This window comes from Brienomyrus brachyistius, chromosome 1 (assembly GCF_023856365.1).
Source record: "Brienomyrus brachyistius isolate T26 chromosome 1, BBRACH_0.4, whole genome shotgun sequence".
Lineage (NCBI taxonomy): Eukaryota > Metazoa > Chordata > Actinopteri > Osteoglossiformes > Mormyridae > Brienomyrus > Brienomyrus brachyistius.
In genome coordinates, this window is record NC_064533.1 from 2,379,815 (window position 1) to 2,392,200 (window position 12,386).

At 44.9% G+C, this 12,386-nt stretch overlaps 1 protein-coding gene across 1 annotated transcript; it reads right to left on the reverse strand.

The window, feature by feature from the left end:
• Nucleotides 1–1,649: 1,649 nt before the first annotated feature.
• Nucleotides 1,650–12,386, reverse strand: LOC125745764 (nicotinamide phosphoribosyltransferase-like). The gene is made up of 11 exons (XM_049018944.1): nucleotides 12,164–12,386; nucleotides 8,763–8,919; nucleotides 8,352–8,455; nucleotides 7,854–7,982; nucleotides 6,725–6,883; nucleotides 6,416–6,552; nucleotides 5,631–5,856; nucleotides 4,857–4,976; nucleotides 4,628–4,768; nucleotides 4,277–4,411; nucleotides 1,650–3,132 (listed from the first exon to the last, which is right to left on the reverse strand). Exons 1-11 carry the CDS (start codon nucleotides 12,215–12,217, stop codon nucleotides 3,019–3,021), a joined length of 1,476 nt encoding a protein of 491 aa, XP_048874901.1. The 5' UTR covers nucleotides 12,218–12,386; the 3' UTR covers nucleotides 1,650–3,018.

A 12,386-nucleotide genomic window follows, 5' to 3' on the forward strand; every position in this document is an offset into this window, starting at 1 on the left:
CAGAAGTACGTGCGTGCGCCCATATACCAACATGTGGGTGTGTCATTCAGACGGAGCAGAAGTACGTGCGTGCGCCCATATACCAACAGGTGGGTGTGTCATTCAGACGGAGCAGAAGTACGTGCGTGCGCCCATATACCAGCAGGTGGGTGTGTCATTCAGACGGAGCAGAAGTACGTGCGTGCGCCCATATACCAGCAGGTGGGTCTGTCATTCAGACGGAGCAGAAGTACGTGCGTGCGCCCATATACCAGCAGGTGGGTCTGTCATTCAGACGGAGCAGAAGTACGTGCGTGCGCCCATATACCAACAGGTGGGTCTGTCATTCAGACGGAGCAGAAGTACGTGCGTGCGCCCATATACCAGCAGGTGGGTCTGTCATTCAGACGGAGCAGAAGTACGTGCGTGCGCCCATATACCAACAGGTGGGTCTGTCATTCAGACGTAGCAGAAGTACGTGCGTGCGCCCAAATACCAACAGGTGGGTCTGTCATTCAGACGGAGCAGAAGTACGTGCGTGCGCCCATATACCAACAGGTGGGTCTGTCATTCAGACGGAGCAGAAGTACGTGCGTGCGCCCATATACCAACAGGTGGGTCTGTCATTCAGACAGAGCAGAAGTACGTGCGTGTGCCCATATACCAACAGGTGGGTCTGTCATTCAGATAGAACAGAAGTTCGTGCGTGTGCCCATATACCAACAGGTGGGTCTGTCATTCAGATAGAGCAGAATTACGTGCGTGTGCCCATTTACCAACAGGTGGGTCTGTCATTCAGATAGAGCAGAAGTACGTGCGTGTGCCCATATACCAATAATTAGGTCTGTCATTCAGATAGAGCAGAAGTACGTGCGTGTGCCCATATACCAACAGGTGGGTCTGTCATTCAGATAGAGCAGAAGTACGTGCGTGTGCCCATATACCAACAGGTGGGTCTGTCATTCAGATAGAGCAGAAGTACGTGCGTGTGCCCATATACCAACAGGTGGGTCTGTCATTCAGATAGAGCAGAAGTACGTGCGTGTGCCCATATACCAACAGGTGGGTCTGTCATTCAGATAGAGCAGAAGTACGTGCGTGTGCCCATATACCAACAGGTGGGTCTGTCATTCAGATAGAGCAGAAGTACGTGCGTGTGCCCATATACCAACAGGTGGGTCTGTCATTCAGATAGAGCAGAAGTACGTGCGTGTGCCCATATACCAACAGGTGGGTCTGTCATTCAGATAGAGCAGAAGTACGTGCGTGTGCCCATATACCAACAGGTGGGTCTGTCATTCAGATAGAGCAGAAGTACGTGCGTGTGCCCATATACCAATAATTAGGTCTGTCATTCTAATAGAGCAGAAGTACGTGCGTGTGCCCATATACCAATAATTAGGTCTGTCATTCAGACGGAGCAGAAGTACGTGCGTGTGCCCATATACCAACAGGTGGGTCTGTCATTCAGACGGAGCAGAAGTACGTGCGTGTGCCCATATACCAATAATTAGGTCTGTCATTCAGACGGAGCAGAAGTACGTGCGTGTGCCCATATACCAACAGGTGGGTCTGTCATTCAGACGGAGCATCAATACATGTATGCAGTCGCAGCTCACATGCCCCTGAAATCGCCTAAGATTCTGAAACACAAAGAAATCAGCAACTGCTCTATTCGTTATTGCTTTATTTCAAATTTCACCCACACGTTTCAAGCACACAGATCCCTCTTGAAAATAGATACAGTTGCCATCAAATCAAATGCTAGTGCTTTCGCCGATTTTTTTCTTCTATTTTTTTCAGTAGATAGAAAAGGAAATGCAGTCGTCTTTTTACTTTACAATGAAGAAAATATTTCGGCAAACAGTGTGGTCATTTCAGTATTATGTCAATATCTCCACAATAACATTATCCAAAGGTGATGAAAGGAAAAAAATAGAAAAATACACACACATACACATCACCTTCAGCATTCAAATATTGTACACAAATGAGCTAAAACTGATGAAATAGTGATTTTTATAAAACTGGGCTTCACACAGAAAAAGGTACATCTTCCCAGCCAGGCAGAGCTTTTACTTAAGCTTTACATACATACATACATACATACATACATATCTGCAGACACAAACACACAAAAATCTCAGAGAAGGCAGTTTGGCCACATAATTAGAAATATTCAGTGTGATAACTTTTCAACAACATTATATTTTCCAAAAAAAAAAAAAATCTAATGAAAATTAAATTTGAAAGTATCAAAATAGTAAAATCAGGTTCTAGTAAAATGTTTTGATCCATATCTCATTGTAAAACTGTCAAAGTGTTTAATTTCCAAATGACAGTAATGCAATAAACATTTTAAATTGTACAAAAAAACAATTACTCTTTCCATGGATATTGTGGATTTCTTACCGTCAGAACAAAGTCTGACTGCTACAGGACACAGTCTACAGAACAGGCAATAGATCACCTTCATTTGGCATTTACAATGGGAGGAAAGATCCGGTTCTCTGAATAAAACGTGAACGGGACAAAAACCAAAAAGTGCCTTTCCCATTTAAAAACATAAATTGCATAAAGGAATATAATCCCCAACAACAGGTAATTAACAGTTTGCAAAAAAAACACCCACATTCATCAACATGTAACATTTACCTTAAGGTTCTACAGCTGATTAAAGTTCAGACACTTTCATTAATGTGCATGTTTACTTCAGAATTGTGGTCTACTGAACAGTTCATGTACAGTAAGTCCTCAAACTGTATTAGTCTCTTGTAACTTTATCGTCCCACAAGTAAATATACAACAAAGCTTAAAGTTCTGGAATTTGTAGCATACAGTTCTGTAGACGGCATACAGACGCATTCTGTGGGGTTTGTTCCAACAAGCTCTCTGTGAGCGTGCTCTCTCTTTGAGCTCAGGCAGGTGTTTGGCTTTCTCTCCATGCCAGAGGTGCAGGGTGGTGGTGACCTCAAACAGGACCCGGGACCCCTAGCACAGACAGCCCATGCAGTGCTGCCTGGGCAGGCTGTAGCTCGGTCAGTTCAGCAGCTCTTGTAGCTCGCAGTCCTTGAGCTTGGCGTTTTCTCTGACCTCGTCAAACGTGTAGGTCTTCACAATCTTCCCATTGTGAAATACTGTGTGCAGCAGGTCCTGATGGGCACAGACATACCAAAGAAACCAGAGTGAGATTTGACCGCTGAAGTGAGGCAATAAAGGTGGCCTCTAACAGCGATTCACAAACAGCATGAAGGGCAGATGGGTAGTAGATTAAAATGTAGACATCTAAAATACAAAACATCTGTTTTTCATCATGAGTTTGCTTTTTGTTTTGTTGTGCAATATTTAACTGCATGGAGATGCAAAAATATCAGCCAGTTTTACAAGCAAGTGCTAATCTCACACTCGGTTCTGTAAAATTTTTGTGTTAAATTTTAAACTAAAAAACAAAGTAAATCAGAACATCTATCAATGTCCTTAAATAATCACAACTCATTGTTCAATATAAAAGGTGCTTCTCATGACACAGAAGAGAGAACGATCCAGTGTATTTCCAAGGCGCTGAAAAGATACCATGGACCCCACTGGTCTAATAATTGGCTGATAAAAGTAAATATTATAAATACATTAGATGAATAAAAATAATATATCCGCCATCTTTTGACTGGAAACATTAAGGGACAGGTGTTCTTATAGAGGTTTGGCAAATAATTCAAAGAGGGTATCATAGCCATCTGGAAAGGTGCTAGCAGTTGTACTCATTGGCTGAAAGGTTTAGGTCCCCAAAATGACCAGTTTTTCTAAAATAATTTTCCACAACCCTGAGCGGTGCTGGAAAGTTTGGTTTGCGAACTCGCCACACCAAAGGAATCGGTGGCCAGCCACTGGGCAATCTGAGGATCGCACACCTGTGCCAAGCGCTCGAAGCCAGAGCAGTGAATCCAGTGCCAGTTTCAGCTAGAAGCTGAACTGGGATGAAAATGTGAAACAAATATATGAAGGATGAAGTGCAACATGTGGTGAAAAGGGGAAGCGAGGGGACGCAATACACAGGTTCTAAACATCCATCTTCCAAAACCATGTATTGCAGAGCATGTGGGAAGGTCAGCATGGCTTTTTATAAAACGTTACATAAATGTGTAGTGTATGGACTATGGGAAAGAGGAGAAAAACATAGGAGAATATATACAGCTACAGGAGTCAGATTCAAACTCCCAGCCTAGGAGGTGTTAGACTACTCTGCAGCCCACTGAGCCTAAAACTCAACAAGCACATGAGGCCATTTAGAAATGCTCACCACTCCATACTCCTCCAGCTCCCCTCGGCCCTCCTCCAGGGTGAGGTACTCCCCACTCTGCGACTTGTGCAAGGACAGCCGTCCCTTCTTGGAGCGCTTGTTGGGGTCCGCTACAGGGTCCTTGAACACATTTACCTGTGGGGAAAACGAGCCGTATTTGCAAACTAATCGGCAGTAGTAGAGGAGAACGTGGCTGAACCTCGGAAATCTGGGCCGAAAGCATGACCATCCCACAGGAACGCTGATGTCACTTGGTGCAGTGGAAGACTGACAATTATGACTGAAAAGGTGTGGTCTGATTCATTGTAGTAGTTTTTAGATGTAGAGGAGAAGACCATGGCGAGAACTCACCCCAAGACCGTTGGTGACGACATAGCTGCACTTAAAGGAGCAGTTCAGGAGGTCTCGAGTCAGTTTCTGCAGCAAGGCACCACCAGAGCCAAACGAGATGTTCTCGATGCTCCACCGGTTCGTCTTCATTCCCTCAACAATCTGCCCCCCACCCAAGCACAGGCACGAGGTCAAACTGAGCATCCTCCAGCAAGGCGCTGGTCCCAGAAAACAGGATGACTGTACCCACCTCCTGCAGCGTGTTGATATCTACACCGTCGCCCTGGATCACTCGAATGTAGGGGGGCAAAACCTTGAAACCCAAGCTGTTCTCAACAGGAAGAAACTTCTTGCCTAAAATATCCAAGACCTGACAGGACATTAATTCTTACAGAGTTATATTGAATAAAAATTCTGATATAATAAAAGGTATCAGTCTTCTTATGAACATTGTTCAGTCATATTTAAAAAATCATCATATTCTCTACTGAATGTACTCAATTGTGCATTTAGACTATGACTGTTCGTTTATTTACTGGTACTAATTTGCACACTGTCATTACAAAGCTACCATTTTTCGTATACAGATGCTCTTCGTTTTATGATAGTCTTTGGGTTTTGTCTTTGAATTTTGATCTGTTCCCAGGCTAGTGATATATTATATGATACTTTATAATATATTGTATGGTGTTTTTTTCCTGTGTTTAACCAAATCAACAAACTTGTACTCATTTATTCACAATGCAATTACTGGTATTTAGTTATAGTAATCATTTACTTATTCAGTAACAGTAGTCATTTACTTTTTTACCGTATCATATGCAATTGTTTTTCACTTATTATGGATTAATCAGAGCGTAACTCCATTGTAAGTCGAGGAGCACCTGTACTTCCTGTTTTTCCACTATTGCTTTTATTTTTCACTACTTGGTCTCTGCTGTTGTGAATTTGCCCACAAGTGGTTTTGATCAGTACATGCCACAAAGATCAGGGTCTTTCATGATGTGATGATGCCCTAGCCTACCTTCAGTACGGTGTCCAGGGGGTTCCCAGAGTCTGGTCGCACCAACAGAGGTGCCTTAGCACTCCGAGACTCGATGAGGTCCCTCAGGTCTTCACCCCAAATTTTCTCGCAGGCGTTGTAAATATCATAGCTATCACTGACGACAGACACCGGGACGGAGGGGAACTGCGTCACGATGTGCTTAAAGGCGTCTTTCTCATGGTCCTTTCCCCAGGCGGTAATGGTGCTGGGGGAAAGTGCAGAAGTGGGAACATTGTGAGTCAGTGGGAAGCATGCCAGGCCCCTGAGTCACACAAACAAAAAAGGAACTTCACATCAAATAACAGGTACAGAAAGAGCGCGTGTTTTGCTGATTTTACCGCCAGGCACGGACGTTATACAAAAACAAACATTAGCGACCTATATGAGAAAAGCGCCCTTTTATATTCAACTTATATTTCAGTTCAGTTAGGACAGTCTGCCCTTTTGTTCCATTGATTCCGTCTTTCTTCTTGGTGAGAATGTGATGGAGATGTACATGAAATCATGTAATTACCCTTTTACCACCACAAGACACAGCATTCAGAAGAGGGCAGTACAGTCAAAACATGAGGCAATAAATATGCAATTCTGAAAAAAATAACGTAAAAAAGCTGCATTTTCCCAAAAGATCTGGGTTACTGACTATGACGAGTCAGGTGGCAGCATCCACTATATTTAGAAAAATGCTTTTCAGTTAAAAAAAAAGAAAAAACTTCAGGCATAGACAGTGAGGGGCGGCAGCCTGGTATCTGCTGCAGGTCTACCTGTGCTCTGCTGCCGGCACAGAGAATCCAGGCACAGGGTCCTTGGTTCCGTAGTAGTTCTTAATGACCCCGATACCAGCCACGGTGTCTGTGCCTTTGAAGTTCACCAAATGCGCAGAAGCTCCAATGCCAGCTGTCTGAAACAGACATAAGCAAAAATGCTGACAACCAGACCATTGAAAAACTTGCTGGTTTTACAGTAGACTGTTTGAAGCAGTTGCTGAAATGGGCCAGAAGTGAAATATTAGAAAATGATTGAATTGGGCCTGATTCATTGGGATTTTAAAGCCCCTGCTACACTCAGATTACCTCCTGTGAAGAGACTCCCCGATAACCAAAGTCATGGAGCTTGTACCCGAGACCTTCAAGGCTCCCAGAAGTCTCCTTCAGATACTTGGCCAGGATCTTCTTCTGTTCCCTGGAATTGGTGGCCACGGTAATGGGATACCAGATCTGAACTAGAATCGTCTGTGGAAGAGGAGATGAGAGACTGTTCACTTGACAAGGCTACTGGGTCAGCACCAGATCCTTCATTCATGGAGCATGTATGTGAACAAGGTTGTTACAAGGGCACCATCCATTTAAAAGTCAAAGGGCATCTAAAGGACTTGGGATAGTATTCCTTGAGTGTCAAGCAAAGTCCACCTTTGACTTGACGACTTTGACTATGAAGCCAGAACAGAAATTCTCAGTGGATACTGTCTGGTGGGGAAGCACAATACAACTATAGAAGAATTACACTCTGTACCGTACTGATAGACGTCTTAGGCCTCCCAGACAGATGGGGCTTCATTCTGGGCCCCTTAAATTATGCTACGGCAACATTGCCTACAGGCCCTGTGGAGGTGATGATATTGCTGATGCTCCACTCCCTGCTTTAAGGTTCTTCTCCTGATTTGTTGTGGATAAGCACATTTGAGACCTACGTTCAAGCGGATGGAAGGGTTGGAGCAAATATTTCAAAGTAGTAAACCATTTAGGAGAAGAGGTGTATAAGTGGACATCAGGCATGATGGCATGACATTAAGCCCCATGATTATGATGAGCAGATCAAGTTCAACTTTCACATTCTATGGGCTGGTTAGAGTCAATGCCAGTATGGGGAGTTTTTTCTGATCATAGAAATTCATATTCAGAAATCATTCTCTTTTCTGCACAGTGACACCAAGGTGAAAGATACACCATGAACTTACCTTCGAATGAACAACAACCATCATGAAACATGCAAACAGCCATTTCAATTAAATAAACAGCAGCCACCACTGGCCAAGTAAATAAAAACAAATCAAGAAAAAAAAACAAAAATAAGGGTGACTGTCTTATGAATCCGTGACTGGACACAGAGTCTTTCTGAACGGGGAAGATTTACATCTGGCAGAATGTAGGATGAACCACACAGGGGTCCATTTCTCAACCAATAGAGTGCCATTTCACTGACCTCCACCCAGTTTGTGAGCCAATAGCACTTGGGGTCAGTGCTCTCGACGGTAAAGAGCACATTTCCACGTGGGATCACGCTGCCTTCTGGGACAGCCTTGATTTCGATGGGGAGGTGACCATCATACTCCTGAAAGCCACAAATTGCACGTATGACTCTACAATGAAGTGCACGGACCTAGGTCCTTGCAAACAAAGAACATAAATATCCACTTTAACTACAGCTCAAAATAAATACATGATCTGACGTGCTAATATGACATAAAAACATTTTTAATAATTGAGTATTGTGTATTTAATATAAGCATCACTTTTGGACATGTGAAAAACATGACAATATTTCATGACAGAAAAATACTGAAAGTAAACTTCAAGAAAAATGAGTTCATCCATTAACTAGCAAAGTTGACCATCATTTCTGTATTATGCAAACCTCAACAAAAAAATACTACAGCTCTACAAAATCTTGTAACTACAGATATTTGTTTAACCCATTTACCTGCAGAATATAGTTCCAGCCACTCTCATTGAACACATCATCTTGAAAATGTTCCAGATACACCTTCTTTGCCTCTTGAATCTTTTCTGAAGTGACCACCCTGCCTGGGACCCCCCCGAAGCAGTAGAGGCGGAGAAACACAGGGATGGGTGACAGCGGGGGGTGACGGAGATAAAATGGAAGGGGTGAAAGGGAGCAGCAACAGTGCAGTTTTCTGAACTCATCACAAGAGACACATTTTACCCTTGTTGGAATGCGAGGTACAAATACCTCAATAATGCAAGAAGCCTCCGGGTTGGTGTATTTTAAAAGGAAGTGTCTATGGTGTGTGACCTTGAATTCTTTTAAATACATAAACAAGTCTACCAAATTTAAGACAAACACAAGAAGTTGTGAAACAGGAATTACTACCTTTTAAGTACTTGTGCAGGATGTACTGTAGACCATAAAAGACCGTTTTGTCATACTTGACTTTCCTGTCCTTGCTGGTTTCTGTCTTCTTCTCCCGGCACTCAAAATACGAGTAGACCTTACTAGTATTGGGTGGGTACTGCTTGTAATGTGTGACCTATGCAACAGATAAAGAGACAGGTATTAAAGTAAACAAATCGACGTTTCGGAAATTTTTGGGTTTCACAGGACAATGGTTCATGTGACATCAAAGTTCTGACAGGACAAACGGGCCGGGCCCCCATCCCACTCACTGACACTCAACAGCACTTCAGACGAAGCTGGTGGCAGAGCATCGAGTTGGAGAAGCAGTTCTGGGCATTTATTCCCAGCCTACTACTATCTGAAAGTGACACCTGGAATCCCGTCTGGATCAAGGGCTGGTAAGAGCAAACCCAGATCAGAATGATGCCAGGCCACCACAACCACGCTGCCTCAGCATCACTGTCAGGCAGCGACGTGGACAGGCCCCATCCCCACACTCTCTTCTGGCCCAGTTATGAGAATCCTGGGATGAATCCAGGCATTAACTGGGACTATCGTCCTCGCTAAACGCCTGCTTCAAGCGTGACGAGTTTTTAGGGGCTTAGGTTGAGGGACACATGGGAACAAAACAGGAAGGGTAAGAGTGTCTCATTATCATGGTTCCCCTATATGAAGGAAAAAGAAGAAATCCTCTCCAATAGGCTGGCCAAGGGATTCGGGAGCAGGTAATTACAAATGGAATAAGGTAATTACAAACAGAGTAAGGCAATTACCAACGGGGTAAGGTATTTACAAACGGGGTATGGTAATTGCTGTAATGCCTGGCAACAGGATCACGGACATGGACACATTAACGAGCGCGCTCTAATGTGCTTACGCTGCTTATTTTGTCCAGAAACATTAAGGCCAGAATAACTGTGCAGGTTCACGGTCTGATGAATATTTCTGATTCTACTTTTTCTGGAATCCTTTGTCATTGAAATCAGAGCAGAACCACAATGAGCATGATAAAACGTGGCATTTTTCAGTCTGCAACCCCCTCCTGGGGTGTAGAATGTGGGACCCCCTATGAGGGCCCATTTTGACTCTCTGGTACCTTCTGCATAGCGTTGGTGGGGGGGAGGGGAGGGCAGATTCTGAATGGCACCAGGCTTCTGCTTCACCTAGATCCTTCGGATGCACCCACTGCTGGTCACAATCAGATGGGTCAAGCCATTGCTTTAGCACCAAGGTCCGAGTAAAGCAGATGAAACACACAACCATCCTCACAGACGCCGCTGGGCACGGCCTGCCCTGGGGGGGCGGGGGGGGGGGGTTAAATAGATCCTGTTGCAGCATTTTCCATAAGGATGTCGTGCCACAGAAGTTAAACGATCCACATAAAACTGAAAATCTTGCAGGCTGATCTTTTTTCATTAAAACAATCGGAGAGGTTTTTTCCCCATTAAGTGTTTAAATAATGCCACTGCATTTTGCAGTGTTAGTGACAGACGCGACTCCACTGGCTGCAGCTATTAACAGCCTGTAACCTTTGCTTCCTCCTTGACCTTCATAACAATGTCACACGCCCCCGAAAAGGCAGCGCCGGGCAGCCTGAGATCTTTTTCTGACACTTGGACTCTGATTCCAAGCCGAACACTGAGCTCAGCTCCATGCGTCTTGTTAACAGCTTATCAAGTTTTCTGCTAAACGCACCAAAGTCTCTCCTCAGAACAGGGAGATTATAAATCTGGGGCCGTGCACCTGTTTTCAGGCAGAGCGACCAGTTTGCTCCAGACAACATGACCATGGAAACTATAAATAAATGTTAAGGTCAAAAGCACATTTCATCTCACATAAAAGTTCTCTCTTTTACATTTACCTTCCGGTCCAGCCATCCCACACGACACGCGGCTCTTTGCCTAGCCCACATGGGGGCGCTCCGGCAGTCTGCACAGCCCTCTCTCTCTGTAGTGAAGCTCTACCTCCCCCTAGGGAGCCTCACTACACTTTCATTATGCATTTAATTTATTCAGCAGATGTGTTTATCAGAAGTAACACGTATTGTTGGGAAAGCAGGGTGAGACAGCTGGGAATTAAGGGCCTCAGTCAAGGGTCCAACGGGAAAAGCACTCAGCCCTGGGACTCAAACCAGCCACATTTGGATCACAGATCAGGCATCCTGACCCCTTGAGCCACACACTTTCAGGCACATGTCCGAACATTCGAGCCGCCCCCCTCAAGTACCAGAGCTAACATGTAGCATGTTGCAGAAAATTGTTAATCTGGATACTCAGCCATGCAGTGCTGATCATATGAGAAAGGAATGCACGTAAGCTTTCATTCATACAATGTAATGATTATATATTATATATAATAATACATGTACGGTATTTATCATGGATATTAGTAAATGCACTGTCTTAGGCAGAAAGTGTGATATATCAGAGATTCTTATACAGTTTAAACATTGACTTTAAATGAAACGGGAAAATTATTACGACATACCCTGTTCGCTTTACAAGGAAGTTAAGGGTACTTATTCTTTTACTTCTGCTGTGAAGCACTTAATGCTTGACTGCAGAATAGTCTGATTTCATAACTAAAGGCGTGGCAGTCGGCTTCTCCGCATCCATCTCAGTCGGCATCACCCCGAAAAGCACGAAAATAGTGACTGTAGCCTGAAAGGAGGCCGCAGAGCCTCTGGCCGCCGTCACTGGGTACCTGTGCGCATCATCCAGTCCGCACTACCGCCGTTTCTATCGCTGAAATTACGCCTTCAGATAAACTCCTCATTGGCATGCGGTCACAAAGAAAGTAAAGTCTTTTGTTTCATTTGTAGTTCAAATTGAAACCCAAAACATTGTATCATTTTATTCCGCTTAACTAGTGAGAAGATGATTTACATTTTCAAATAAGTTACTGTAATATATTCGCACTTCCTTGATTTTACTTTACGTTAGTTTCACTTTCCGTTTCGGAGCCCACTGTCACGCGCTCGGCAGGATGGCCGAGCCCCCCCTCCCGGACCAGCTGCTACCCTTCGACCCTCCCCTTCATCACTTCGCCTCTTCTGACCCTCAGAACAAACCGCCCCCCCCTCCACTGCGCGTACGTGCAAAACGGAGCATTTACTTACTCCTTTGCAGAAAATGTCCGCATACTAACCAGGAGCACATGAATCAGGGTGGGAGGGAGAGTCACGGAGGTTATGAAACAGCGCTTTTCGGTTCCTCGATGGCTAAATGACCCCCCCAGGTCGGCCTAGCAAACCCGGCGCACGGAGCGATGGCCTCAGAGAATAATCATCCTCGGCTTTGCCGCACCGCTGCGGTCAATGAGCTCCGCCTGCCGGCCAAGCCAGCGCTCACCGCCGCCCTTCATCCCTCCGAGCCCACCTTGTAGGAGTCCGTGGCCAGCAGTATGTTGAAATCCTGGTCTCCGCGCTCCATCTTCCCTTCGCGGATGTCAGTATTGTTACTGCGAGCCCTGCCTGCCGCCGGCCGCTCACAACCAAGCCCGTCGCTGGAGGCGGGGTGCAGGATAATGCGAGCCGAGGAGAGGCGGGCCTACGCCGGACCCTCCCGTCAAATTGGGAAGCCGAGGGCGGCGGTGACGAAC